Genomic DNA, 27,981 nt, shown 5'->3' with positions numbered 1-27,981 from the left:
TAAATAACAGAGGCCCAAGGGATACCTTTTCACAGGAAAATCTCTATTGTCTTATGCTTTTCTTAAAAGTTTCTACACATGTATAGTGATGAGTAAGAGTCTGAGTGGGGGTACATAAACCAAAGACCAACATATTGATCTCCTATTCAACTTTTAGGTATCTCCTTCATAATTCAACAAAAACTGTGATGCATGTTTGGTCCTTAATGTACATAAATTTTAAAATTATGATTCCTGGCCTTCAAGACTCCACAAAAGGGAACAAATTGAGGCATTAAGTCATACAGAAAATTATAAAGCTTATGCCTATATCTTGCTTTTGAACTATCAAGTAATTCATTATGTGACAATATAAAGAAAGGTAGAAATTTTTGATAACAAAACAGATTAGGCTGCCCAGATTTGGATTTTCCTCAATTGAAAAGAGCTATTCTTATACCCCTAAGAGAAAATCAGATGTATACATTCATAGGTTAGAAAAGTGGAATTCACCTTCAATTTCAATGAACAAATTAATGTTTTAAACTTTAAACCACTGACACTGTAGCAGCATTTCTTTCCACATTGAACAAGAAACTCCTCAGTGGGGAATTTCCAATCACTATTTTAACTTCTTTAGTCATTGAGAGTAGATAAAAAAATATATGCAATTTCCCTAAGTTTTTTGGTTGCTGTAAAAATAAGAAATCACCTAGAGTTGGCAGGGAAAAAAAACTCCAGTAGAACAGGCATAATATTACAATGTATTGATTAGAATTCTTTTATTTTTTATTTTTATTTTTTAAATGAGTATGTCTTCCACTTGTAAGTAGTTAATTTGGGTTAAAATTTTTGAAGAATATTAAAATACATGGAAATCTATTTTTACAAAAAAAATTTAAATTTTTTCTATTATTTTAGGACTTGTAGGAGGAAAGGGGGAAAAATGAAGTCTTAAGAAGAAAGTCTGTATTGACCAGTTTTCCACTAGGAAGAGAGAAGTAAAAGGATACCACAGCAGAATAATTTGGGTTATACATCACGAAGAAATTCCCTTATCTCACAATGTTTGATAACATTATCACTAAAGGAAATTGAAAGTTACTGATATTATCAGTGGTTTATGGACAGGATACATAGGACTAAGATTACTTTAAGATACTGCTTAAACCCAATCACAAGTTTTCAAAACTTGATAGCCATTAGTCATCAACTCCTATTCACCAACAGCAAGCAGCAGGTAAATGGAATATTAGCATTTAGGAAGTCCAAGGGGGAAAAAAAGGATTAAGCCCCACCGAATCTTCTATGAAAAATACTTTATCAAATAGTTTCATTGGTAAAGATACTCTTTATTAGAAAGCAATGTCCTAACACTCCTCATTTTATTGGGATCAAGCACATAATCCAGTTTGCTTTCTCAGTCATCTTTGAACTACATTCCAAGTGCTACATTCTTTGAACATACCCAGTATGACTCCTAACAAGGTATGTCTTATTCAAAAGTGAAAACTGTGTCAAAAAGATTCAAGTTTTAACATAAGATCCCCAAATGTCCCTCACTATCCAGAACGTGGTTTCCAGACTAAAGGGCTTATTCCTCTCAAACAGGATTCCAGATGGCTTGCACCCAGGTGCCAATGAGCAAGAGCATGGCTTGAAATTAAGCACTGATCCTGCGATCCAATGGAAACTTTGGCTAATTTATTTACGCATTTATGTGTGTGTGTATATATACATATATATATATACGTATATATATATATACACATATATATATATACATATATATATATATATTTTTTTTTTTTTTTTTACTAACTTACTCATTACAGATATCCTGGAAAGCAAGAGAAATGCTCCCCAGGTTGTCCTTTGCAAAGACATACTTAATGCTCAAAAAATTAAAAATGCAAAATGGGCATCAATCACCCTTCTAAAAAAAAAAAAAAAAAAAAAAAGCAGAAGGAAAAGAAAAAGGATCCAGCCATATTTATTTTACCTTTAAATGCGTATTAAAATATCTACATAGCCAGGTTGCCTCTCAGAGTCAGTGCTTATCTTGAGCACACTAAGCTTCAGAAATCAAGTGCTTATCACTGGAAAAGCAAGAATATAATTTGAAAGGAGGTATTCGTAGCATCTCTAATTATGGGTGTCCACAACCAAGGTCTTAAATGATTACCAGATACTACCGATTTCAGATGGGAAAGCCTTATGTAACCATCTCACCTGCCTTAGAAAGAACCAGGGGCACAGAAAGTTATGAAAGCAGCTTAAGCACCTACCAGCATATAGCGTAGAATAGCGCCAAGACCCAAGAAAAACTTACATGGTAACTTACATGGCGGTGGGGATAAGCCATTTCGATTTAAAGTGCCCCCCATTAACACAAAGTTCATCTCCTCAGCTGAACACTGAAAGACTTCAACATATCTGTCCTTCATGGTTTTTTTATGACACTTCTGTGCAGCCATAAATGCTCTGTCCGCAGACTTCATCTGGATAAAGGCATCTCCTGATGGGCGGCCCTGAGCGTGTGGGGGAAGAATAAAAACAAAAGGAGACTGTCTCCTTCAACAAGGAAATGGTTGCTTACAAAACATGCAAAGTGACAATCACCCATAGTACAGACGTTTTAGCCACAAAATCTGGGTGACAAGTGTTGTCTACTGAAATCTGATTCGCATTTCATCACCTAATCACCAGAATGGCCCACAAAACCTTGGAAACAGTTTTGAGGGCTTGTAGCTAAAAGTGATCCTTTCTTATTTCTATTAGTTAGTATCAGATTTACAGGGTTTTGAAAGGGTCTCCTTGTAACTGTGGTTTCAAAGTATAGGATTGTACATTGGGTTTTGCATTTCTGAGAAACCTGATTAAATCTTATTTGATTGAGAAAAGCTAGGAATAGAACCAGTATAAGAGCTTTATGTATCCTCCTACAAGAAGCTGAGTAAACCAGTGTTCTCTTTTGGCTCTCAGTTGTCTATCATTGACCTGCAACATCCCTTTCCCTTCTCCCTGAAGCCTAGGTGGTGAAGTGGGCTTAGGAATAGAGAAGGGGGATAAGGAAACGGGAGATGCAAAGCACCGTGGGGGTTGGTGAAAGCTGTACTAAAAGTCTTGCGTGGGAGCCCTTCTTTCATCTCTTCCCTGGCACCTCCATCTTAAACCTTGGTCAGACAGGTGTTTATAGACACTTCCTCTATTACTAATAGCTTGCTAAAAATCCTGTTTAAAACCACACTAGATTTCTGTTTCACAGAACCAGAACACCTTGGCTTTATTTAACATGGACATTTTGTGGGGGAGAAAAAGACACAGTCAGTTTTTAAGATTCCTTTTTTATGGATTTCTTTAAAAATCTCTAAGGGACTATGTAGTGCAAATTATAACCATGCAAGTTACCATAAGAGTTACCATACCAGGGAAATTAGGGATACCATGGAAACCCAGTCCAAGATGGAAACCTAACATCTTTGAGGCAGCTAAAAGCTTGTTCATCATTAAAGAAGCATTTCTCCCAAGTGCAATCATAATAGGTCATGTGGGTCAATAAGAGACAAATAGGTCTACTGTGGTTAATCAAAGAATTATAATAGCCCCTAGGTTATTAGAAATGGTGCTCGAAGAGAAACAAAATAATCCCCTGGTGATGCTGAATTGTGGGGAGGTTTTATTTAAAACGACTCCCACAGTGAAGCATGCTGAGGATGTGTAAGATAAAAAGTTGCGTAGCTTAATATTGACATACGAGTAAGAATGAGCATGTGCTGGTGTGGAAACCCAAGCCAGAGGCTCAGGATGTTTTCTGCTTCCTCATCCCCAGAGGGATGTACTTTCCAGTGGGACAGGATTATGGTTATGAATGTGACCAAATCTCCACATGAGAAGAGAAAGCCAGAGACTAGCAATTTAGAAAAATGTTGGAACTTCCAATACAAATCTAGATTTAAACCATAATACTAAGAAAACATTTTCAAAAATTCAACTTTGCTTTTAATAGAGTTCCAAAATTTTAATTAGAATTGCTTGGCTTGGGGGTTTTTAGAAATTTTGTCCTGCTTATAATAGCACACAATGCTGGTAAATTATTCAGCAACAAATAGGACTAATTTTATTTAACCAAAAATCAAAGGACACCAAGCCAGGAACTACTGCTAATATACTCATAAGTATACTTGTATACAGTTAGAATTTGGTTCCACTTTGATGGAGACTTCTCACAATTCATTAATACATTTGAGCACCTGTTATGATCACATACTGTTCCAGGTGGTACAGATACAAATCCTTACTAACTTCGCATTTTACTAAATGTCATTTGAGGTCATACATATAAAATAAGCCATTTCTAAACAGTCTATAAATATAAAATACTCTGATGCACAGACATGCTCATTGGTTTATATACAGTCTATAATCGCTTTCACACTACAACAGCAGAGCTCAGAAAAATGTTGTATTAGACTAATAATGTATTTGTCTCCTTCCTGAGGCAAATAATTTGACCGATATAAATAATGATGGAATCAGAGCTGAATTTAAATTACCAGGCTAATGATAGCATTCTTTCTGGAGTCCATTTTAAAGACCTCCTCCATTTACAGTTAAATCTTTCCTTAAAGACTTACTACACAGCTGATGAACATTTGTACTTTTTTTCTTTTCTTTTTTTTTTTTTACTGGAAGAGAGCCTTTGATCATAAAAATAAGCAAGTCAGCGTTCGAAAGTAACTTTCTTACCTGGTGATTCAATACCATGTGAACCCCATGAGTTCGAATATCTGTGGAAAACTCCCCCAGAAAGTCCAGGATGTCCTCAATTGTAGCCGCATAGGGAAGACCTCGAAGGCGTATACAGTCTCTAACATTTGTAGGGGGCACAAATTGCTGAGGTAGTACTGGAATAATGGGAGGGGTTGGAAGTGGAATAAGAGGGGCCGAAGAGAATCGATTCAGCACCTATACTCAAAGCAAAAGAGAAGTGATTTAGAGCCTTACTCTTCCAACATGGTCTGCAAACCAGCACCAGCAGCGCTGTGGAGTCTGTTAAAAATGTGTCTCCTCAGCTCCAACCCAGACCTCGTAAATATGAACCTGCATTTTAACAAGATCCCCAGGTAATTCATAAGCATATTAAAGCTTGAGAAGCACTTATGGAGAAAGGGATCCATGCTTTTCAGCTGGGAAAGCATGATCCCTACTTTTGTCAGATGCCTGCTGAGGCATGTGCCACACACAATACAACACGCTTAGATTAAGGACTTGTCTACTGGACAAGTACATCTCTGTCTCAGGACACATATCCTGAAAGTATACAGCTTTTTTTTAATTTTTTTTTTTAAGTTTATTTATTTTTGAGACAGAGAGAGACAGAGCATGAACGGGGGAGGGTCAGAGAGAGAGGGAGACACAGAATCGGAAGCAGGCTCCAGGCTCTGAGCCATCAGCCCAGAGCCTGACGCGGGGCTCGAACTCACGGACTGCAAGATCGTGACCTGAGCTGAAGTCGGATGCTTAACCGACTGAGCCACCCAGGCGCCCCGAAAGTATACTGCTTTTATAAAAACCAGACATATTGCTAAATGTGGACAGTTGTAGCAATCTATTAGATTTCATTTCACCAGACACAGTGTTTCCCTTAATACTGTTATCACATTCTACCTCCAAACTCAAGCAAGAGAATGACATAATAAAGGAACCACAGGTCAAACAATGACTCTGGATTATATAACGCCACATTTATAATAACATATAAAGCCCAAAACAGAATAACTGGTAATGTAAAAATGAAAGAAAAAAATCATTTGGTGACCATCAAAATAATCAGTTGTCATGTGAATTTGTGATAGTAGCAAGACAGAACATCTTGACTATCTTTTTTTTTTTTTTTTTGATGTTTATTTTTGAGAGAGAGTGTGTGCGAGAGCAAGCAGGGGTGGGGAAGGAGAGAGGTGGACAGAGGATCTGAAGCAGGCTCTGCATGGACAGCAGTGAGCCCGATGCAGGACTTGAACTCATGAACTGCGAGATCATGACCTGAGCCAAAGTCAGATGCTCAACTGACCGAGCCACTCAGGTGCCCCTTGACTATCTTTTAAAGTCATGGAATTCAGCTATCTTGACAATGAATGAGAGGTCAGGTATATTTAGGAGAAAGGATTACTGCCAGGCAAAACCTTATTGTAAGGTTCTGGTCTACTTTTGTTTTAGTTTAGAACATGCCTACTTGTTTATAATACTAGAAGGTCCTTGTGCAACAATGTGTGACATCCCTAGGTTTTCTGAACTTACTACGGTAGCCTTCATCATCCTATAAACTGGAAATATAGAATCAAAACCCTCCCCCAAAAATTGTCCTGATTTTCTCACTCACACCCTGTCTGGTTGCTATCTAAGAGGTGACAAAAATAAATACAAACACAGCCAAATAAACTTTAAAGAGACAGCAAGATTTAAAAAGAAAAAAATAAAATAAAAAGAAATTATACAAATAATCTAGACATAGAACAAACATTACAGGATGAACATGAAAATAAATATAGTTGTAGACAAACTCAGGACAGGACACGGTCAGGCACCTTCCAATAACTGCCAAATAGGAGGTGAGCAAATAGTTATTGAATGAAATGATTACTTGTATGAGTAATGAGAAGATGACAGTGCAGAGCATATGATTACTTCAGCATTTCTTAAATAAGTCAGTAGGATGGGGTTAGAGAGGAAGCTCATCTATAACCAAAACCACATTAAAGTCATACAGAGGCAGCATACTCTATACCCAAACCAATCAACATACAGTAGCCAAGGCCCTGGAGTAGTCTGTTCTAGGCCAAGATTTCCATAAAACTTTTCTTCCAATTAAAGACCTAAAGTCTCATTTTCACCTCCTCTGGTTTGGCACTGATGAATGTAACATGTGAAGCCTCAAGCACATTTAGCATATTTTAGAAATTCAGAGTTTATGATTCTAATTTTCAACAAGGTACAGAATTACTTAAAGTAGAAGTATGTTCATAGATTAGGGTTCAAGAACAGGAGGACATCAGGATGCAGAACTAGCTCAGAATGTCACCTCTGTTCACTGTAGGTATAAAAACATGTTGGTATTCTACCAGGTGAAACGTTCTTTTCAACTTTGGGCAATGATGTCAAACCACAATACACAATGGGCTTTGCAGAAAAAAGCTAGACAAAATCATTTTATGAACTCATAGAAATAATAGTGGAGTCAGTGTCCTAATTGCTTGTAAAGAGGACAAAAATGAATCATTAAAGTGACTCTATTCTACTATGGGACCCAAGTAAAAGAAGTTGGAAGAGCCATGTGTGAGGCACTCCACATGATCTCAGATACAAGGAAAAATGAACAGACCCTTGAAGACCATTCAGCTGGTAAGTCAAGAATAGTCAAAATGCTTGAAACCCTGCAGATGGCTTCATGTCTGGACCATGTGGGGCAAACAATTGTCCCATTTGTGCCTCAAAAACAACTCTGAATTCTGGAAGGCAATAACAGGACAAAAGGGCACTTCATGCTGTCACCAGCAGTATGGAACTGAATAAGCCTTTTGGGAAATAAATTTGGTAAGTTATTAAAAACATTAAAAGCTCACACCATCCAGTTCTAAAGAAATCAACCGGAAGTTGAGTTTTATAAGCATGTTTATATAGAAATTTCTTATAGGAGAAAAAAACCCCAACCTAAATGTACAATGGGTTCTCTAAATAAATCATGTACCTTTGAGACATATCAAAAATGGAACTTTTTAGACATGGGTAAACTTCCAAGATATGGAAGTTTTTTTTCTTTTTTCTTTTTTTGGTTTTTTTAAGCTTATTTATTTTGAGACAGAGAGGGAGAGCACACGTGTGAGCGGGGGAAGGGCAGAGAGAGAGGGAGAGAGAATCCCAAGCAGGCTCTGACTTGTCAGCACAGAGCCTGACTTGGGGGACTAAATTCCATGGACCGGAAGATCATGACCTGAGCCAAAATTCAGAGTTGGACACTTAACCAACTGAGCCACTCAGACTCCTCAAGATATGTAGGTTTTAAACATAGGTTTTAAACAGAATATAAAGTAGATATACAGCAGTATTCCAGTTATATAAAAACATAGTATTTTTCCTATGCGTATAGAAAATAACAGTGGTTATCTTTTAATCATGGAATGAAAAATTTTTTAAATGCACTTACACTTTCTATATTTCTCAAGTTTTATTTTAGCACAATAAATAATGTAGTCTTGTTCTTGGAAATAAATAATAAATCACACTAAGCACCAAAATGTTCTTAAAAAACCAACCTGCTGGACTTCAGCTGCTGTGCTTCTGAAGAGTTCAATGTATCTTTTACCCAACAAGTCCTTATGCTTCCTCAATGCATTCTGTGCATATTCCTCACAGGCAAAGAGAACAAAAGCATCCCCTGTTGGCCTACCATCTGGGTAGGTAACGAAAAGGATGCCTTCCTTCCCCCCAGTGATGGGGCAATGCTGTCCAAAGAAGGCCACCACTTCATCAGCTGTGGCCGTGAAAGGGAGCCCCCGCATGCGGACAATGACTTGATTTTCTTTGGAGAGAAATTGGGCTACCTCATTGGACGTACCTAGGGAACACAAATACCAGGAAACATGGGGAGAAATGGTTAAGACATCAACTTTACCAAATTTAAAATGGCAAAATTCTTGGCAATGTCTTGAGTTTTTAATTAAAATTCACACTCCCACTGAATTCATGACAACATCCCAGGAATCAGAATTCTCTTCCCACAAGTTTGAAACTTTTCCCCTACCATTTTCATAAAATACCTGTTAACTTAGGAAGGTGGCCAGACAGTTAAATCATGCACCAACCACTGTATTCTTCTCACAGAGAGGCAGTAAGTCATTGTGATAGGTAAGGGCACAGGTCAGGGAGCTAGAATGTCTGGGCCCAATCTTGACTTTGCCGTTTACTAGGTTATGACTTTAGTCAAGTTTAACCTCTATCTTTTAGTATCCTCATCTAAAAGTGGAGGTAAAATTACCTACTTCATAAATTATGGTAATTAAATAAGTTACTATACATGAAGCACTTTGGTGACTTTTGTTATTATTTTCCTGACTGTTTTATTAAGAAAGTTTCAAAAATAATCAAGTTAAGGGGAGTATAATGAACATACATGGCAGCTAATTTCAAGATTTATCAACATTCTGCCTGACATAAAGCATTTTGTACAATATTGCCACGTAGCAAATATTCAAATGCACATCTACCACCAACATGGAGCAGTAATTCACAAGCCCTAGAACAAGAGTCACATGCTTTACTGGCTGAGCCAGCCAGGTGCCCCAGGAACATTTTCCTTTAAGAGCAAACTATCATACTACCTACAAGCCATGAAATCCCAGGCATGAACGTATTAGTTAACTTTGCTTCTTCAATTTACAGTATTAGCTATCATGGAACCTCAGAGCCATAGCAACTCCAAATGTATTTTATCACCAACCAGTATCAAACATCACTTTGAGATTCTGGAAGCACTATTAAATTTGAAGCTCTGAATTTGGAAGCCTTCATTTGTCTAAAGGAATAAGTGCCAGAATAGAAATATACCAGCAAATTGAAAACAGGATGTTTTTACTACAAGTTCAACAGTTGCAAGGATTTTAACCAGGGCTATATAATGCAGAGATACAAAAGTTCTCTATATTTAAGTAAAAGTCATCCTAGTATATATTTGGCAATAGAAGATTTTCAAAAGCCTCTTAAAAGGTCTACCTACATTCTTTGATTCAGCCATCCTAATTTTAGAGAGGTATCTTAATGAGTGGTATATTCGGAGACACAAAAATATTCACTGCAACATACTTAGCATGAAAAATTGGAAATAAGCTTTAAATGCCCAACAGGGGTGTTTTTAAAATAATGTATGGTACTTAATATTGTATAGTAATTAACATGTAATATTTAGTTACATGGGAAAATATTTATAATATACTAAAAGGAGAAAGTTATAAAGCTGTATGAACAGAGCAACAGAAACTTACAAAGTAGTTTTATGTATAGAAAAAATCTGTCAGACAAACCATAGTTAACATTTTTTATTCATTACTTACAGCTTTTAAAGTAACAAATTACTCAATAATTAGATAAATATCTGTTCCCATTTTTGACCATAGTACTGCAAACAAAACACTACATACTCAAACATATTAGAGCAAGAAAAGTACTATGTTTTTGGTCATTGATGAGTTAAGGAAGCTTGAGAGAAAAACCATAAGCAGATATGCAACAATTCCAGGTATTCTGGTGTGGTATTCTGTGATTGTTTCAAAGTAGTTTTCAGACTATTTAATTTCTTTCAAGAAGTACAAGACTTTACAATGACCCTTTCACCTTTTTATGATACTATTTTGTTTTTAAAGGTTTTATTTTTAAATGATCTCTACACCCAAGATGGGGCTTGAACTCACAGCCCCAAGATCAAGAGTCACATGGTCTACTGACTGAGCCAGCCAGACTCTCCCTTATGTTACTATTGTTAATGGCTATTTAACTACAGTTGGTTGACTCAAGCCTTAGGGTGAGTGTATACATTTAGTCACTGATACCATATGGGTCTTGTTTCCAACTTATAAAAAAAAAAAAAAAAGTCAATTCCTTTGTTTCTTTAGGCAATAGAAACCATTCATGACCCTACTTATTTATTCTAGTATTTAAATAAATTTTAGATTCTTCTTATAGCCACATTATATAAAAAGCACTCACCACCAGCAATTTTAAGAAAATCTTCACCTGTTGCTTTGTAAACCTAAGAAAAGAAAGGGGAATTAAATACAGTTTCTGAGCCTTCCAACATTAATATTCATTCAAGATGCCAAGGATCTCAGATTGTGAGGACGTACCTCAATGTACCGGGTCCCCATGTGATGTTTGTGCCTCTGTAATGCTAGGTCTCTGTGTTCCTCACTTACAAACCTAACCAGAGCTTCTCCGTTCCTTCGACCCTGGGCATTCAGACAAAGTGCTGCACCTCCCCTTTGAAAAGGACAGACAGCAGTGGGGGAAAAACACAGTGAGGAAAAATGATAGGACACGCATTATCCCTTTGGGATTACTAAACAAAATAGAATTAAAGAAAACCAACTTGGCAATATTGAGTCCTTTGAAGAATCTTGCAATGTCTTGATCTGAAGACTGCCATGGTAAACCTCTTGCCCGGACTATGGTGTTGTCATCAATAAGTTCCATCTTGCTGCTGTGGGTCAAGCAAAACTTCAGTTTGCATAATTAGCACTAGGGAGTCCAAACTATTCCCTCCCACCATTTTCCTAGTTACACATAAGGTATTGTTTGGTGTTCAGACAGACTTGTAATACTGCCTCATTTATTTCAGAACCTCAAAAATTATCTGGGCACTCAAGGCGCCTGGGTGGCTCAGTCGGTTAAGCATCCACCTTCAGCTCAGGTCATGATCTCACGGTTGGTGAGTTCGAGCCCCGCGTCAGGCTCTGTGCTGACAGCTCAGAGCCTGGAGCCTGCTTCAGATTCTGTGTCCCCCTCTCTCTGTGCCCCTCCCCTGCTCATGCTCTGTCTCTTTTTGTCTCAAAAATAAATAAAAATATTAAAAACAAATTATCTGGGCACAAAGTATTCTTTAGGTGGTTCACTATAGAAAGGAAAGTGCCAAAGCAGGTCCTACATGGGTAGCTCACTCAACAAACCATCTATCAGTGGAGTTGCTTGCCTGCTTGCCATAAACTCAAAAAGACCTAGGATCAAGTCACAGAAAGCAAAGTTCTCCCAATACCCTGATAGCCAGTAAGTTCCTAGAACCAAGAAGAATACGTTTAAATTTATTATGAGATCCGGCCAGTATACCAGTGGAGTTTAAATCCAGTTTGACAGCAAAAGTTAAGATCTGCATAAAGCTGACAATTAACCCACATCAGGAATGTGTGCATGCAGTCAGAATACTGCCATTACAATATCTCCCCTATCAAACAGGGGAGCCATCAGAGTGTTTATGGAAATGCATGGGAGTTCCCACACCTTACTGAGTCATTTGCAAATCACCTATTATATATTTTAACACCTTTTGATGTGCTATTCCTCCCATATTCATATTTCTAATAGTCCTAGGACACTTTCAGAATGAGTCACTTTCTCCCCAACTAAATAGGCCTCAAAGTCTCTCGCTGGGCAAAGATGTCCAAAGTTTTTGCTCATTTCAGGCAGCAGGCAATCTCAGGGATTCACTGCTGTGATTTACAAACAGTTCTGTCATCAGAATGAGATCCCACCATTTCATACTTCTTGTCAGTTATTTCCTTTGCTTTAAAGTCGAAGTTGATAGAACATACTTAAAATTATCTCCGTAAGGGCCTTGTGAACTCTTTTAAAGCCTATGATTTTTCCTTTGGAAGTTCTCTGGTGAGAGGATGAATAGTTCTGAGAGGCTAAAGCAAGAGTCACAGATACAACACCTATGGGTCATAGTGACTAAAGATACAAATATTCCACTTAAGTGTAATGCCAACATCCAAGCTCACTTTAAGATACAACTTCCTTTTTTTTTTTTTTTATAACGTTTATTTATTTTTGAGACAGAGACAGAGCATGAACGGGGGAGGGTCAGAGAGAGAGGGAGACACAGAATCTGAAACAGGCTCCGGGCTCTGAGCAGTCAGCACAGAGACCGATGCGGGGCTTGAACTCACGGACCGCGAGATCATGACCTGAGCCGAAGTCGGACGCTTAACCAACCGAGCCACCCAGGCGCCCTGATACAACTTTCTTTTATAAATAACATAATATTTTTAACAATGGATAGCCAAAAGGTTTAGTGAAGTTACAAGAAGAGTTAAATATCACAATATGAATAAAACAAATGAAAAGGCTCAAACTGAATACCACTCTAGTACTTACCAAGTGCCACTTTCAAATTTGTAATTTACTCTCTCTGGATCTGAAAACCTATGATCTAAAAACGAGAAAACAGAAGTCATCATTTTACCTATTAGGAAGACAAAGATATGGCAGGAGATTTAAAAGTATACATGAGGGAAAAATGGCAGGATCAAACTCTACGTCTGCAACTGTTAAAACAGCAATACTTACTATAAGGCTCTGAAATCATTGCTAAAATTATATTCCCCATATCTTCAACTTGAGAGGCTCCATACCGGGAGACTGAACTATTCTTCTCAAAGTTTAAACCTGGGATATTAAGTTAAGGAAACATTTTGAGGAAGTAACATGAGGTTGCTTCTAACCCCAAATTAAACTTACACAGAGCCAAGAAGCCAAGTAAAACACATCTGAGATCAAGAATTATTTGAAATCACAGAATAGATGCTTCCTGTCAGTCTGGACTTCACCCACACTTTTTGGAGTCTCCAATTTCCCTCTTGGGCAAATATATTAAAAAGTGGCCTAATCAATCCTATCCTGAGGCACTACTAGTAATAAAATTTCTATTTATTGAGTAGTAGCAAAGGCATGAATACTAAGCACTTTCGTTTAGTTTCAAACTACCTAGTATACACCAAAGTTAGTAAACCTCTTCATCCTATTATCATTATAGCACATCCAAGGCAGTGATCATACTGACTTAAAGATATGGTTACATCTAGAGATGCCTGGGTGGCTCAGTCGGTTAAGCATCTAGCTTCGGCTTAGGTCATGATCTCATGGTTCCTGAGTTCGAGCCCTGCGTCCAGCTCTGTGCTGACAGCTCAGAGGTTGGAGCTTGCTTTGGATTCTGTGTCTCCCTCTCTCTTTGCCCCTCCCCCACATGAGCTCTGTTTTTCTTTTTTTTTTTTTTTAACCTTTATTTGTTTTTGAGACAGAGAAAGAGCATGAACGGGGGAGGGTCAGAGAGAGGGAGACACAGAATCTGAAACAGGCTCCAGGCTCTGAGCTGTCAGCACAGAGCCCGACGCAGGGCTCGAACTCATGGACTGCGAAATCATGACCTGAGCCGAAGTCAGCCGCTTAACCGACTGAGCCACCCAGGCGCCCCTGTTTTTCTCTCAAATAAACATTAAAAAAAATTTAAAGATATGGTTACATCTCTCTCACTCTCTCAATAAGTAAATATCCCCCACTCTCTCTCAAATGAATGAATGGATGGATGGGTAGGTAGGTAGGTAGGTAGGTAGGTAGGTAGATAGATAGGCAGGTGCCTGGGTGGCTCAATCAGTTAAGTGTCTGACTCAGTTTCAGCTCAGGTCATGATCTCATGGTTGTGAGATCAAGCTCCACATCAGGCTCTGCACGGGGCATGGAGCCTGCTAGATTCTTTCTCTTTTTCAAAGGAAAAAAAAAAAAAAGATAGTTACATCAGTCAAGATCATGACGCATCAAAAGGCTTTTTAAGGCTGTTTGAAAAAAAAAAAAACAACTTCAGATTAGTGATGACACTATTTCTATGCCACCTTTACTCAGAACTTCCCTACTAGATTTATAGAGCCATATAGTATAGCCTTCTTAGATGGCAGCAAATGCTTGTCCTTTGAGAGTAAATTTGTAGAAAGAATTCAAATACTCAGAGCTAACAAACAATGGCTAATATGCCTCTCAATCAAGTGAATACATGCTTTGAGCAAGCCAGGATACATGGATTTTGAGAAATGCGTGGCTTAAGTTGGGTTGGGGAGTGGGACCAGAAGAGATTTACATCAAGTTTTACAAATTTATAATCTCTCTAAAAGAAGCATGTATCTTTGACAAAATGGTTGCTTAAGAAGTTATTAAAATGTTTAATTTTGTTATTTCTAAGTTTCAATACCACAGTCATACTTTGTATTATGTATAAATTTGCATAAATTTCATAATATAGTACACAACATATACAATAGATAACACTGTGGGACCTATCTTTCCTCCAATTTGAAATGAAAACAGCAATCTGGGTTGTTGTTTGCCTTTATTTTAGTTTTCTAACTGGTACTTTATAATAAGGGTAAAAAATGAAGACAGACATTAAGAAAAACTTCAAAGCACTACTTCACAGCAATCAAAGAGGATACAAGATTCAAACAGTTCAGAGAGCCTAACTTCCACCAAGCATTATAACCAATCATCTGAGGAGTTAATTCAATGAGCAATAAATATCCTTTTCCATTCAATTAAAAATCCCTTTCCATTTCATCCTTCCACAAGCTCCACCCCCCCCTTCCTCCTTTCTTTCTCCACTAAAGAGACGTTGTTTTCCCACAGTGCTGCACAAATTCACTTTGTGTTGCCCCTCATCCGGCTACATTTCTCTGCAGTTAAATATACTACATGTAGAAATGCAGGCATATGTTCCTTGGCAAATTACTTAACCCTACTAAACTTCAGCTTATCTGAAAAGCCAAAGCTGTGATAATCTTTACCTCCCTGGGCATTTTTGTGAAGATTAAATGAGATAAAACAAGTCCAGGGCACAAAGCAGGCATTATAAAAAGCGATGTCCTCCCCCTCATCCTAGAACCCTTGGGTAACCAACTTTCATAACCCACAATAATCACACTTTGAGAGTCACATTTATGACCAAAATTCTGAACTCACCAGATGCCTATTTGTATACTCACAGGATAATCATCAAGCTGAAATGGTAGATAATTTCTACACTCCCCACCCCCTAATCCCACCGTTTACATCATCTAGTGATGAAATAAATGTGCTGACCCCTCAGGAATTAGAAAATCAATCCCAGGAGATGCTTCCACCTGAGCAATGACCATGGAATGGGTCATTAAAATGATTATCAGGGCACCTGCTTGGCTCAGTAGAGCATGTGACACTTGATCGTGGGGCTGTAAGTTGGAGCCCCATGTTGGGTGTAGAGATTACTTAAAAATAAAATCTTAAAAATAAGATGAAATGATTATCCATGGGAGGTATACAGTAAGTATTAATCCAGTGTTGTTTTCAAAAAGTACGACAGGACAGAAACAGTAGAAACAAATGATGAAGATACTCTGGGGAGACAACTGCCCTAAATTTTCTGGGAAGGCAAGGGAGGGGTGAGGAGGGGTACTTTAAGAATCCTTACAGAACTAAGGACTAGCTGTGACTAGCCATAGTTTACCACGCAAACCCTGCCACTGAACAGTCCCTGGAAACCTTGCAATTCTTTTTTAATATTTAAGTTTATTTATTCATTTCAAGAGAGACAGTGAGAGGGGGAGGGGCAGAGAGAAAGGGAGAGAGATGATCTCAAGCAGGCTCTGCACTGAGTGCATGGAGCCCAGATCCCAGATGCGGAGCTTGAACTCATGAGATGGGAGACCACGACCTGAGCCAAAACCAAAAGTTGGATGTTTAACGAACTGAGCCACCCACACACCCCTACAATTCTTTTTTTTTTTTTTTTTTTTTAACGTTTATTTATTTTGAGAGAGAGCGCACACATGCGAACTGGGGCAGGGAAGATGAAGAGGAGAGAGAGAATCCCAACTCAGGGCTTGATCCCATGAACTGTGAGATCATGGACCTGAGCCAAACTCAAGAATTAGACACTTAGCCAACTGAGCCACCCAGGCACCCCTGGAACCCTGCAATTAGAATAATTGCTTTTGGCCTTGTCAGGGGCTACGATGGAATCAAGAGAAAAGTATCCAAGAAATGGAGACCAATCCCACTGTATAAATCACTTTTATTTCAACCTTGGCACTATTGGCCAAGACAATTCTTTGTTTGGGGTGGGTGGGTGGTGTGCATAGGGTGGGGATCCTGTGTACTCTAGGATTTTTACTGGCATGCTGGCCTCTACCCACCTGAGTTCTGGCTAAAAATATCTCCAGGCATTGCCAAATGTCCCCAAGTGGGCAAAAATCACTCCGGGTTGAGAACCACTCGTATAGGCTAATGGTTCCCAATTGTTCCAACTTCACCCCTCACCATCCACTGAATGATCAAAGAAAGTTTTTTTGTTTTTTTTTTTTTAAACATTTATTTTTGAGAAAGAGACAGAGCATGACCAGAAGAGGGGCAGGGAGGGAGACACAGAATCTAAAGCCAGTTCCAGGCTCTGAGCTGTCAGCACAGAGCCTGATGTTGGGCTTGAACCCAAAAACTCTGAGATTATAACCTGAGCCAAAGTTGGATGCTTAACCGACTGAGCCACACAGGCACCCCTAGAAAGTTTTTATAATATAGGAGATCATTACTGAACAGAGTTTCAAGAAAATTGGCTAAAAAAATCCCATGTAAGGACCTGTACAGTGCTGTATCAAAACCCCTATCAGTAAATACACATACACATACATACACACACACACACACACACACACACACACACACACACAATCTTAGGAAATGAAAGAAAAACATTGCAAAGTCAACCCTTGATGGTCAGCCTGTTTTTGGACGATCAAAAACAGAAAAATGGATTTTACATTTTTAGGATTATAAAAAGAAAAATATGAGCAGAGACCATATGTGGCCTACAAAAAGTATAAACTATTGACTATCTGGACCTTTACTGAAAAAGTTTGCTGACCTCTGGCCTAAAGGAAAAGCGATTGCTTGAAGATGGCCAAAAAGCAGAACAGCACAGGAATGTTTACCACATCACAACATTCTATCCCCAAACAGAATATTGGTTGGAAATCAGGCTTTGAAGGAATAGGAATGGGGAGAGTATATTCCATTCAAACCACTGTTTTCTCTCTTCTATAAAGAGGTTTCTAGCCTTCCCACCTTTCCTCAGTTAACTAGTCTATGAAGCTCTCTTATCATTCTAATCCCCTAACCAAATTAGACCATAGGTAACTCCTACCCAGCACCAATACCCTCCCTAACTGCTCTAGGCTGCAACCGTCAATTTAAGAGTTGATTAGATATTACCATTCGCATAAAATATTTCTGTCCTCAACTGTACTGTATATTTCCTAAGCACAGGCCCCTACCTCCTTCTGTTCTCTATCCATCTATCACAGCACCTATCATTTCCCAGAATCTAGTGACATAAATGATGACATTTATTAAACATTTCACACCCCACACACACTGTTTCCTCCAGTTTTTGCAATAGCCCTACCAGATAGAGAAGAGTAAAACCAAACAGATGAAGAAACTAGGATTTAGAGAAGTTCCATAACTTACCCAGTCCACTAGCTCATCTGTAAGAGAGCTGGGATTACAATACAGCTCTGATCTGACTATGTGTACATAATTCCCTGAACCAAGAGAAGCAGCTTTGCTTAATTCATTTTAAGCAATACTTTATGAGAGATTTTCTAAATGTATATATCAAAGTCAAATGAAAAAAGATCAAAAGTAAAAATGTAAAGTATTCTGTCTGTGTAGACAAAGACTGGTAGATGAAGGATTATTTACTGAATTCTACATTTAAAGTAGGAATATGTTCTAGACATTTGGCTAACTTGGTTCCACATAACACGTCCCAACATGTTTCCCTTCAAGACATCACACACCAAGGATCAGCAGCTCTAAGCTCCCGACAACTTTTAAAAGTCACCCAACCTCCTGCATGCCCAAACCTAAACCAAAACTCACACACACTTACACACACAGACACCCTCTCTTCAAAAGGCTTGCTCAGTCCATAATCCTTACCAGAATTTAACATGAATAACAAATAAAGAATAGCAAAAAAAAAAAAAAAAAAAAAAATGCTTTAGTACCAATTCTTTCCTCTATCAATTCATAATTATATATTGAATTACTTGCTGCACGTCTGATCTTGAGGAAAGGAAAGATGAGTCTATGCCCCTTGATTTATGGCTCATCATGCAACTTACTCACTCTGCCCTCGAGGCAACCACAACAGCACGAACAGGCTCAGCCAGCTTTACAAATGAGAAATGCCATGAGGAAATGAGGAAGGGTAAAGCCAGACATGGTGGGAACAAAACTAACATTTCGGGCTACAACTGAGCAAAGTGCTGCATTTACACTGAGCTTACAGAAGTCCAGCTGTTGCCTTCATCTGAGTGGGGGGAACATTTTCCTTAGCACTCTTTTCAGTGAAACAGATTTCAGGATTTGACCCAAACTTATACCATAGCTGAAGGTGGAATTCAGTGTGAGATTTTAGAGTTCATCAATATTAGCTAACTCTCTCGGGGCGGGGTGAATCACCAAAAACTCGCCACTATTAGCTTATCCAGCCAAAAAGTTACCTTTTCTGACTGCTTAAAAATACTCATTTGGTTATTAATTTTCACTTTTAAGTAACCTCTTTTTTAAGCTAAAGCTACATTATAATTGCATCCCAATTAGAAATTCCAACCCCACGCCATTTTTTCCTGTCATAGACCCTTCAGAAGACAAGTTTGTTTCCTCCCATTCTATTCTTACTCTTTGATTTAAAACACCAATTGCCTAATTGCCAGACATATTACAATAAAATACCTATGCTAATGAACAAAAAGAATAACAATATGGCAAGAGAAAAGTTGGATTAGTATTCCAACAAAGAACTGAATTTCCTACAATTATGTGAAGGAAAGAAGGGAAAAAGCAAGTGATAAATTACCCTTGAGTTCCATAATTAAAAAAATAGGTTCTGTAAGTAACCTTTCATACTAAAGTAGGCTTTGAAAAAAGCAAATCAGTGGGGCGCCTGGGTGGCTCAGTCGACTTCAGCTCAGGTCATGATTTCGCGGTCCGTGAGTTCGAGCCCCGCGTCGGGCTCTGTGCTGACAGCTCAGAGCCTGGAGCCTGTTTCAGATTCTTTGTCTCCCTCTCTCTGACCCTCCCCCATTCATGCTCTGTCTCTGTCTCAAAAATAAATAAACATAAAAAAAATTTTGAAAAAAGCAAATCAAGAATGCCACTGTCAAACAGAACTAACAGCCAAGGCAACAAAACCTTTTTCATAACAGTAATAAAATGCTGGAAAAAGAATCTAAAAACCCATAGTTTTCTAACTGTATTTCCCAGAAGCTTACTCTTTCCAAGAAGGGAAAAAATAAGACCGATCCTAACGAATATTACTTCAGGAGGTATTATTTTAACAAAACACAAAACTGATGATTCAATTGTAATCTCAAAGAAATAAAATAGAAGTATGGGCTAATGCCACAAAGGAGTGAAAATGTCTACTTTAGAAAAAGACACGTATGTGGGATAAACAAATTAGGAAAAGAGAGACTCTATGGTAACAAAGTCTTCTAACGCCATCTAAAACAAACCAAAAAAATTATCCTGAAATTCCCAAACTCCGATTTTAAAAGTAAATTATTTTATAATTAAAATAACCACACAAAATTAACATAACTCTGAGTGCTGGCCAAGAATATACAGTATTTCTAGTCACTTACTACAGACCACAAACCAGAGTATTTGCGGATTTGGCTCATATCATGCCGATGAGATGCCAAAGATAATTTTCCCCCTCCAGTGAACAAGGTCAACTACTAACCTAGCTTAACTGTACACTTGGGGATATGTAAAATCCTTTTCATACGCAAAAAAGTACCAAGGAGGATTTGGTACTTCCCTCCCCCTTTTAAGAAGGGCAATGAAGGTTTATGCAATTGTTGGATTTATCAGAATAAGCGAGTAAGTGCAGAATGAACCACACACACTATTTACAACTGGAGAAGCTAAGTGAACCTTGAAGATTAGCTGTACTAACATGTACCTGAGGCTTTAAAAGGTCTATATCCAAACTCGCTCAAAGTTAAAAAAAATGTTTTAAGTGTAAAATAGTTTAAATAAGGTCTTAAATCAACAAGGAAGTCCTTTGAAGCTGTTTTTCTTCATCCCCAACAACCTGGTGAGGTTCGAATAATCACAGCAACATTGGAAAGTGTGTGGGAGACCAGGCACTGGCTACGTGTTTGCATATACTATCTTCTTCTTCTCTTTTTTTTTTTTAATGTGTATTTATTTTGAGAGAGAGAGCATGAGCAGGATAGGGTCAGAGGTGGGGGGGAGGGAGGGAAGGAGGGGGAGAGGGGGAGAGAGAGAGGATATCCCAAGAAGACTCTCTGCCACCAGCACAGAGCCTGACACAGAGTTCAATCCCCTGGACCAGGAGGTCATGACCTGAGCAGAAACCAAGAGTCAGACACTCATCCAACTGAGCCATCCAGGTGCCCCTCTTATTCCTTATAATAGGCATGGCCATTTTAAGATGGGGAAAATGAAGCTAAGAGGTATAGTAAATTCACCCCCAATAAATCTGACTTGAGAGCTTGTGTTCTCAACCATTCTGCTTGTAAGGCTTTATCTTGATCTTTAATATATGGGAAAACAGGCCAATATCACTGTGTTAGCACATGCATACACACATACAATCCTTCACCCTCATCAAGAAGTAGTGAAACAGGGGCACCCGGGTGGCTCAGTTGGTTAAGCATCCAACTTTAGCTCAGGTCATATCTTGGGGTTCATGAGTTCAAGCCAGCACTGGACTCCGTGCTGACAGCTCAGAGCCTAGAACCTGTTTTGGATTCTGTGTCTCCCTCTCTCTCTGCCTCTCCCCTGCTTGTGCTGTGTCTCTTTCTCTCTCTAAAATAAACAAACATTTAAAAAAAAGTGATTGGGAGAACAGGAGTATGACATATTTATTAAAAAAATAAATAAGTGGTGAAACACACACACCCCTACTAACCCTTGGACAGGCAGACAAGAGTGGTTTAGTGACTTTTTTTTTTTTTTATCCTGATAATAGAAAGCTGTACTAGTGAAATGGCATTTGCTAATAATAAACGGCACCTACAGATCCAAATGGATAAAAATTTTTCAAAATTTCTATTCACTCCTCTTTCTTGCCGAATAGTTCAACACGTGCTCAGGAAACAGAATATAAACTTACAAGGGAGATCATCTATTTAAACATGTAACACCACCCTCAAGTGAGCTCTGTAAATTCTAGAATATTACCCCCTAGTTAAGGAGCACGGTTTTTACCTCAGAAGGACTCTGGCTCAAATGCTGACACTTCTAACTCTAAGCCTCAGTTTTCCCAGCTGTAAAAAGGGGGCGACACTCCCCCACTGGTTATGAGGCTGCTGGAGGCGCATACAGTAAGCACTTAATTCACAAGTGCTCACTGCTCTCCTTACAAGGCCAGACTTCATTAAAAAGTTCTTGCCAAAGGCTAAGTACAATAAACAAAATGGGAGAGGTCTTGATTAATGAAAATAAATTAATGAACAACAAAGCAAAGAAAAAATAGGTTAAGAAACCAAGAGGAAGTAATTCCATCCACCACTGGGGGGAAAATAGGGTTCTTTTTTTTAAATGGATAAAAGAAGTCATTTATACAAATAGTCCCATAATCGAAAGGTCTTTTCCACAGGAGAAAACTATTAATTTCCAAAAAAATCTAAGATAATTCCTTCCAAAAACAAAAAATAAAAATTGAGGCCTCAATCCCTATTTCACACCCTCACCACCTCACCCGATTAAATAAAAAGCTTACAAAATGCTACCCATCATTCATCTGCTAAATGAGGTCTTTTTGTCTGCTGAGACTGCATAATTTAAAAAGCAGGTAACAAAACTGCAACTTGAAGAACTCAGAGAGACCCAACAACTAACACCAGAAGTGGTCTCAGAACCAACACAAAGACAAAAGAGGGAAATAAGCACTAAAATAAGGACGAGAACCGCACTCAAGAAGTTCCTAAACCCTTTCTTTTATCAAAGTGGTCATACTTTTTCATTTACATAGCTCCTAGTGGTTTACAAAGCTTTCATTTGGGAATACCTGAGATGAAAGTAAAGCTTGGAGAAGGTAAGTAACTTTCCCAGGAAAGTAAAGCTACATATTCTCTTACTTGCTCCTTTCCAAGGGTTGGCAAGAGCCTCTCCCTCCCTTGCTGGTTTACCTGGTCCAACAGGTATTCATTCCCTCAGGAGCAAATGACTCTCCATCTACTTGGCAAAACCATCAAGGATGTGTAATGACCATCTTTAGGTTTCCAAAGCCAGTGTCATTTCCATATTAGAAAGGGAAATATTTAGTGAACTGAAAGAACTCTTTGGTCCAGACATTGTAGAAATCCTATGCATAGATAAGGACAAGTAGATAGTCATATTTGGTATGATTGTTTGTGTTTTTTAGTTTATTTATTTGAGAGAGAGAGCATGAGCAGTGCAAGGGCAAAGAGAAAGAGAGAGAGAAACCCAAGCACGAACCATGAGATCATGACCTGAATCAAAATCAAGAGTCGATGCTTAACTGACGGAGCTACCCGGAAGCCCCATTATGACTTTTGAGCTGGGGACTTTGGTGGTCTAGTCAAGGAAATAATGATTCCTCTGAATAGGAGTCATAAAATAACTCGTCACAGCTGCAACGTAAAATAAAAACCACTGTTAGGAAAGCTTAAGGTTTCTTACCCATTAAGTGGGGAAAAAATATGCAGATAAAAAAGAACATTTAAGATTAAAATCAATTTTCTGATTGGTAATAAAACTATAAATCTAAGACTTTTCCAATGTAAGCCCAAAGGAAGTAGGGTATAATTAAGCTATTTAAGAAACAGAAAATAGTGGGGTGCCTGGGTGACTCAGTTGGTTGAGCTGACTCTTGGTTTTGGCTCAGGTCATGATCTCATGACTTATGGGATCGAGCCCAGCATCAGGCTCTGTGCTGACAGTGTGGAGCCTACTTAGGATTCTCTCTCTCCCTCTTTCTCTGCTTCTCCCCTGCTCATGCACTTGAACATACTCTCTCTCAAAATAAATAAACTTAAAAAAAGAAAAAAGAAAATACCTTAGTTTTTCCAATGAATGCATTACTAAAGGGCCATGAGATCATACTCCAAGTGCGATATGTCTGAAATGGAGTCCAAGTTTGCTTTATTCACAATTTCTTTGTTTACTATAGTCAAATATTTCTCATTTTCATCTTCATGGCACTTGAAAAAGAACCACCAACAACAGTTTTAGAGCTAGGATTAATATGAATGACAAGAAAACAACAATAATTGTCATAGCATCCTATATCTATTCACTTAAATGTCAGATAATTCAGGGGTGCCTGAGTGGCTCAGTTGGTTGAGCATCCAACTTCGGCCCAGGTCATGATCTTCAGGTTGGTGGGTTCAAGCCCCACATAGGGTTCTGTGCTAACAGCTCAGAGCCTAGAGCCTGGTTTGGATTCTGTGTTTCCCTCTCTCTCTCTCTCTCTGTCCCTCCCCTGCTCATGCTCTCTCTCTCAAATATAAAAACAAAAAAAAATTTAATGTCAGATAATTCAATTTTATTTTAAAAAGTACTATATACCACTGCAAAGCAGAAAGCAAGTAAAAAGTCCAGATCACCACAATGAAAATGCTTACTAATAGCCCCAAATTTTATACATGTGAAGGTCACAAGAAGCCAAGGAGGAAAAAAAAAAAAAAAAAAAAAGGATGAACTTTTAATAAATTTTCCCTGAACTGTCAACACACTGAGAAAAACCAAAAAACCCAAATATAAGCATCTCTTGCTTGTAGCTGTGGAAATTTTTACTACCATGTGCCCTATAATCACTAGGGGAAGATTTTCTTTGCTAAAAGAGGATACTGAATTGTCAAGGATAAACAATTCTTAATATACTGCCTTTTCTACTCAAATTGTCTTTTTCTAAATTAAGATAACTTTATTAGACTTTCCCTCCATCTATTGATTTTTTGGATCTCTTTTTGTCTACCTTAGACTTCCCAAACTCCAAAACTGTGAGCAAATAAAATTTCTGTTGTTTAAGCCACATAGTCTATATAGTATTTGTCATGGTAGCCCTAGCAGGCTAATACAGCATTCAAACCAACAAAACAATCAGTAAGAATTTTTCTGGTGTCCAAACCTTTTAATTCTTACAAAAGTTCCCTCAAAATGAGCTTACTACATCCATCTCCCAGCACTACTAGGGACGCTAAAGCAAATTTCCAGCTAACTACTTCCAGAAAGAAGGTAGACATAATGGGTTTGACCTGCTTACAAGGGGTTAAGAAAAACATGCAAACATTTTCCAATCAGGAAAGGAAATTCTGAAATAAAACAAGAATCAGGCTTTGGCTCCTAAAAAATGAGAAAGTTTACGAATAAACATCTATGACCCACAGGTTCCTGAAAGAACTTAAATGCAATTTTAAGTTGGTTCTCATAGTGGCTTTGGGTGAGTTGCCCAACCTTTCTATTACTCAATTTCACATCTGATGTTAGCACATGACTGCTTATTAGTTAGCACTTTTAAAACTTACTGGATGAAAGATGACAAGTCAGTCATTCATGACTACAAGATTTGTGATTATAAAATTTACTTTTAAGATACATATTGCATCAAATATGCTATTTTGGTAATGAAAGGATTTTGGGGTAAAGTCCCCACCTCATTGTATCATCTCAAAAGAGGACTCATTATAATCACCATATGTATTTGAGAAACCCAAGGAGGGTTAAAAGAAATACCAATGAAACGTTTGTAAAGAGCATATATTCCGCTATTTAAAAAAATGCATATCCATTTGAAAGGTGTCAAAATAAGCCCTAAAACAAAGATAATCAAGAATAAGTGGCCTTGGAATCAGTTATCAAAGAAGGTAGTCTTCACATTCTTCATCAACCAAAAAACCAAAAACACTCCCATAATGTGAAATTGAAAACTAGTTTAGATATGTTCAACTCACAAAAATCCAACTCTAAATCCATCACACTAAATCAATATTTAAATTAATTAAATCATAACTTTGAGGGACGCCTGGGTGACTCAGCTGGTTGAGCATCGGGGTCTTGATTTCAGCTCAGGTCATGATCCCTGGATCATGGGATCGAGCCCTGTATCAGGCTCCGTGATGAGCAGGGAGCCTGCTTAAGATTCTTATTCTCTCTTTCCCTCTGCCCCTCTCCCCTGCTCATGCAGGTGCGCTCTCTAAAAAAAAATAAAATAAAAATAAAAGCTACTTTGAAAGATGCCTATAACTGTACTATTAGTTCTTCCTAGCACAGTAGACAAATTTTGGACAGGTCAATTTCATTCATACACTAACAAAAGGATTTTAAAGTTTCCTGAATTGCCATTTTATCTGGAGCTACCTTTTCAAAGGATTCTTGGGTAATCACTTAAAGGATACACTCTGTCATTGCTGCAACATCCAGTTTATCAATATCAGGTGAACCAGGGCAACACTTCTTGAATTCTTTTCGAAGATCAAAAAAGGAATAGAAGCATTCAGGCAATAATACATTCTGAGGAAGGACAAGGTAGACACTGTTAACTCAATGAATTTAATGTTTCTCTAATAATTAGGAACCTAAGAATTGCATGGAGTATATTTTACCAAAATTAATTTTTTAAATTAAATATAAGAGTGACTATTTTCTAGTACTGTATTATATCCTATATACAAGTGTCATGGAAAAAAATTATCTTATTTTAAGGCAATAGATTACATTTGTGTTCCATTACACATTCCATTCAAAACACTTCTGAAGCTATATTTGGGCTGTCATACATTTTCCAATTGATAAAATTACACTCTTTTCAGCCATAATCATTTCATACAGTCTATATTTTCAGGCAGCAACATTAGCCCTCTCAGTTCTCATAAAGATGCTTATATTTACAGTGTCTACCCAGATACAGGATTCAGTTACAAAACATAGTTAAATACTAGGCTCATATAATACTCATATTTTTATACTAAAATCAGAGCAAGATAGTAAATTCCTGATTACCTAAAAAGGATGATTTTGTGCCAAATTATAGTCCCACATTAGTTTTGTGACCAATATTCTAGCTATACCTGAGAACTCAAATTAGACTCAAAAAAAAAAAAAAAGATATCACAAATCTCAAGGGTAAAGAAGAAATAGTTACCTACTGTTCTTAGCTACTAGTACTACTCTCGTACTTATTAAGCAAGTTCAACTGTCTGGGCAGATATTGTACTAATGCATTTTTGTTTCCCTTAGTAGAAAAAAGCCCCATCAAATAACTGTCAAAGATGAATTTTTTAAAACTTAATTTAGATTTTTCTTACAATTTCAAAATAGTTTGTTGATTTACTGGGAATTTCTACCTACTTATACATTAGAAAGTCAAGGAAATAAAGACTTAATGTTTGCAACCATAACATTTATACAATGTCTCTTTCTATTCAGATTTCCTCATTGGATCTATCAGATGTACACCTGCTCATGCTGTAATTAAAATAGATGTCTGGCAGGGGCACCTGGCTGATTCAATTGGTAGAGCCTACAACTCGATCTCAAGATTGTGAGTTCAAGCCCCATGTTGGGTGTAGAGATTCACAAAAAAATAAATAAAATCTTTAAAAAAATGAAATAGATATCATTGTACCATGGTCAGAGTTTTCAAAACAGTTACTTAAAAAAATGGTGAAATCTTCAGGATTATCTACAAAAATGTTCATTTAAAACCTGTTGATAACTCACATTTTACAATAAAAGATTTTAAATAGCTGTATCCACTTAAAAATACTTAACATTTAATTCCTACAAAAGATATTGATGTTATACTAATTATAAAATAGGCTAAAAAGTGTGTGTAGTATGAATGCTCCTTGTAAAAATGAGGCTTTTCTACAAAAACCTGGAAGAATATTTTCAAATATGTTTATATTAGAGAAAAATAATAATATTGTTTTCTGAATGGCAGGATTATTATGTTTTACCATTTTCTCTCCCCCTTCCCCCCTGCCATGAATAGAATTCCTTTATGATACTAAATTAGTTTCTGGTTTTAGGATACTAAGTTGGTTCAGGTTTCTTTATGAAAATCCTAATAGAAGTGATTCAGGAAAATGTCTCAATTGTTCTCTGGAGGTTTCCCCACATTTTAAAGCAGCCCATCTAAAATAACAAAAACAGCTGTTTTCCTCAAGCCAAATAGGGAAAGTATCAAGTTTTATCCCTCTCCAAAAGAATTTGAAAGGGGAAAAAAAAAAAAAAATCCTCATATGTCTATTTCTGGATCAAGGGGATAGCAACTGGTCTAACATTTAATTAACAAAAAACATTCCCCATGCCCACCCCTTTAGCCAAGTTATTACAAAAGTTGCTATAAGAGGAGTGATTTTCTCAACCTTTAAG

At 37.7% G+C, this 27,981-nt stretch overlaps 1 protein-coding gene across 5 annotated transcripts in view; it reads right to left on the bottom strand.

The window, feature by feature from the left end:
* The window catches only part of ESRP1 (epithelial splicing regulatory protein 1), a 65,135-nt gene that overhangs the window by 32,637 nt on the left and 4,517 nt on the right, over window positions 1-27,981 (bottom strand). For 4 of the 5 annotated variants that reach the window (XM_047841878.1, XM_047841879.1, XM_047841874.1 and 1 more), the window contains exons 4-12: window positions 26,001-26,115; window positions 13,090-13,188; window positions 12,898-12,952; window positions 11,117-11,227; window positions 10,875-11,007; window positions 10,738-10,780; window positions 8,292-8,593; window positions 4,729-4,947; window positions 2,312-2,510 (exon numbers count right to left, since the gene is read on the bottom strand). In XM_047841878.1, the coding sequence (XP_047697834.1) occupies window positions 2,312-2,510; window positions 4,729-4,947; window positions 8,292-8,593; window positions 10,738-10,780; window positions 10,875-11,007; window positions 11,117-11,227; window positions 12,898-12,952; window positions 13,090-13,188; window positions 26,001-26,115 (1,276 nt within the window). The remainder of the gene's footprint in view (window positions 1-2,311; window positions 2,511-4,728; window positions 4,948-8,291; window positions 8,594-10,737; window positions 10,781-10,874; window positions 11,008-11,116; window positions 11,228-12,897; window positions 12,953-13,089; window positions 13,189-26,000; window positions 26,116-27,981) is intronic. The other variant, XM_047841875.1, reaches the window with a different exon arrangement.

This window comes from Prionailurus viverrinus, chromosome F2 (genome assembly GCF_022837055.1).
Source record: "Prionailurus viverrinus isolate Anna chromosome F2, UM_Priviv_1.0, whole genome shotgun sequence".
Classification (NCBI taxonomy): Eukaryota; Metazoa; Chordata; class Mammalia; order Carnivora; family Felidae; genus Prionailurus; species Prionailurus viverrinus.
This window is presented reverse-complemented; position numbering and strand designations above follow the sequence as displayed.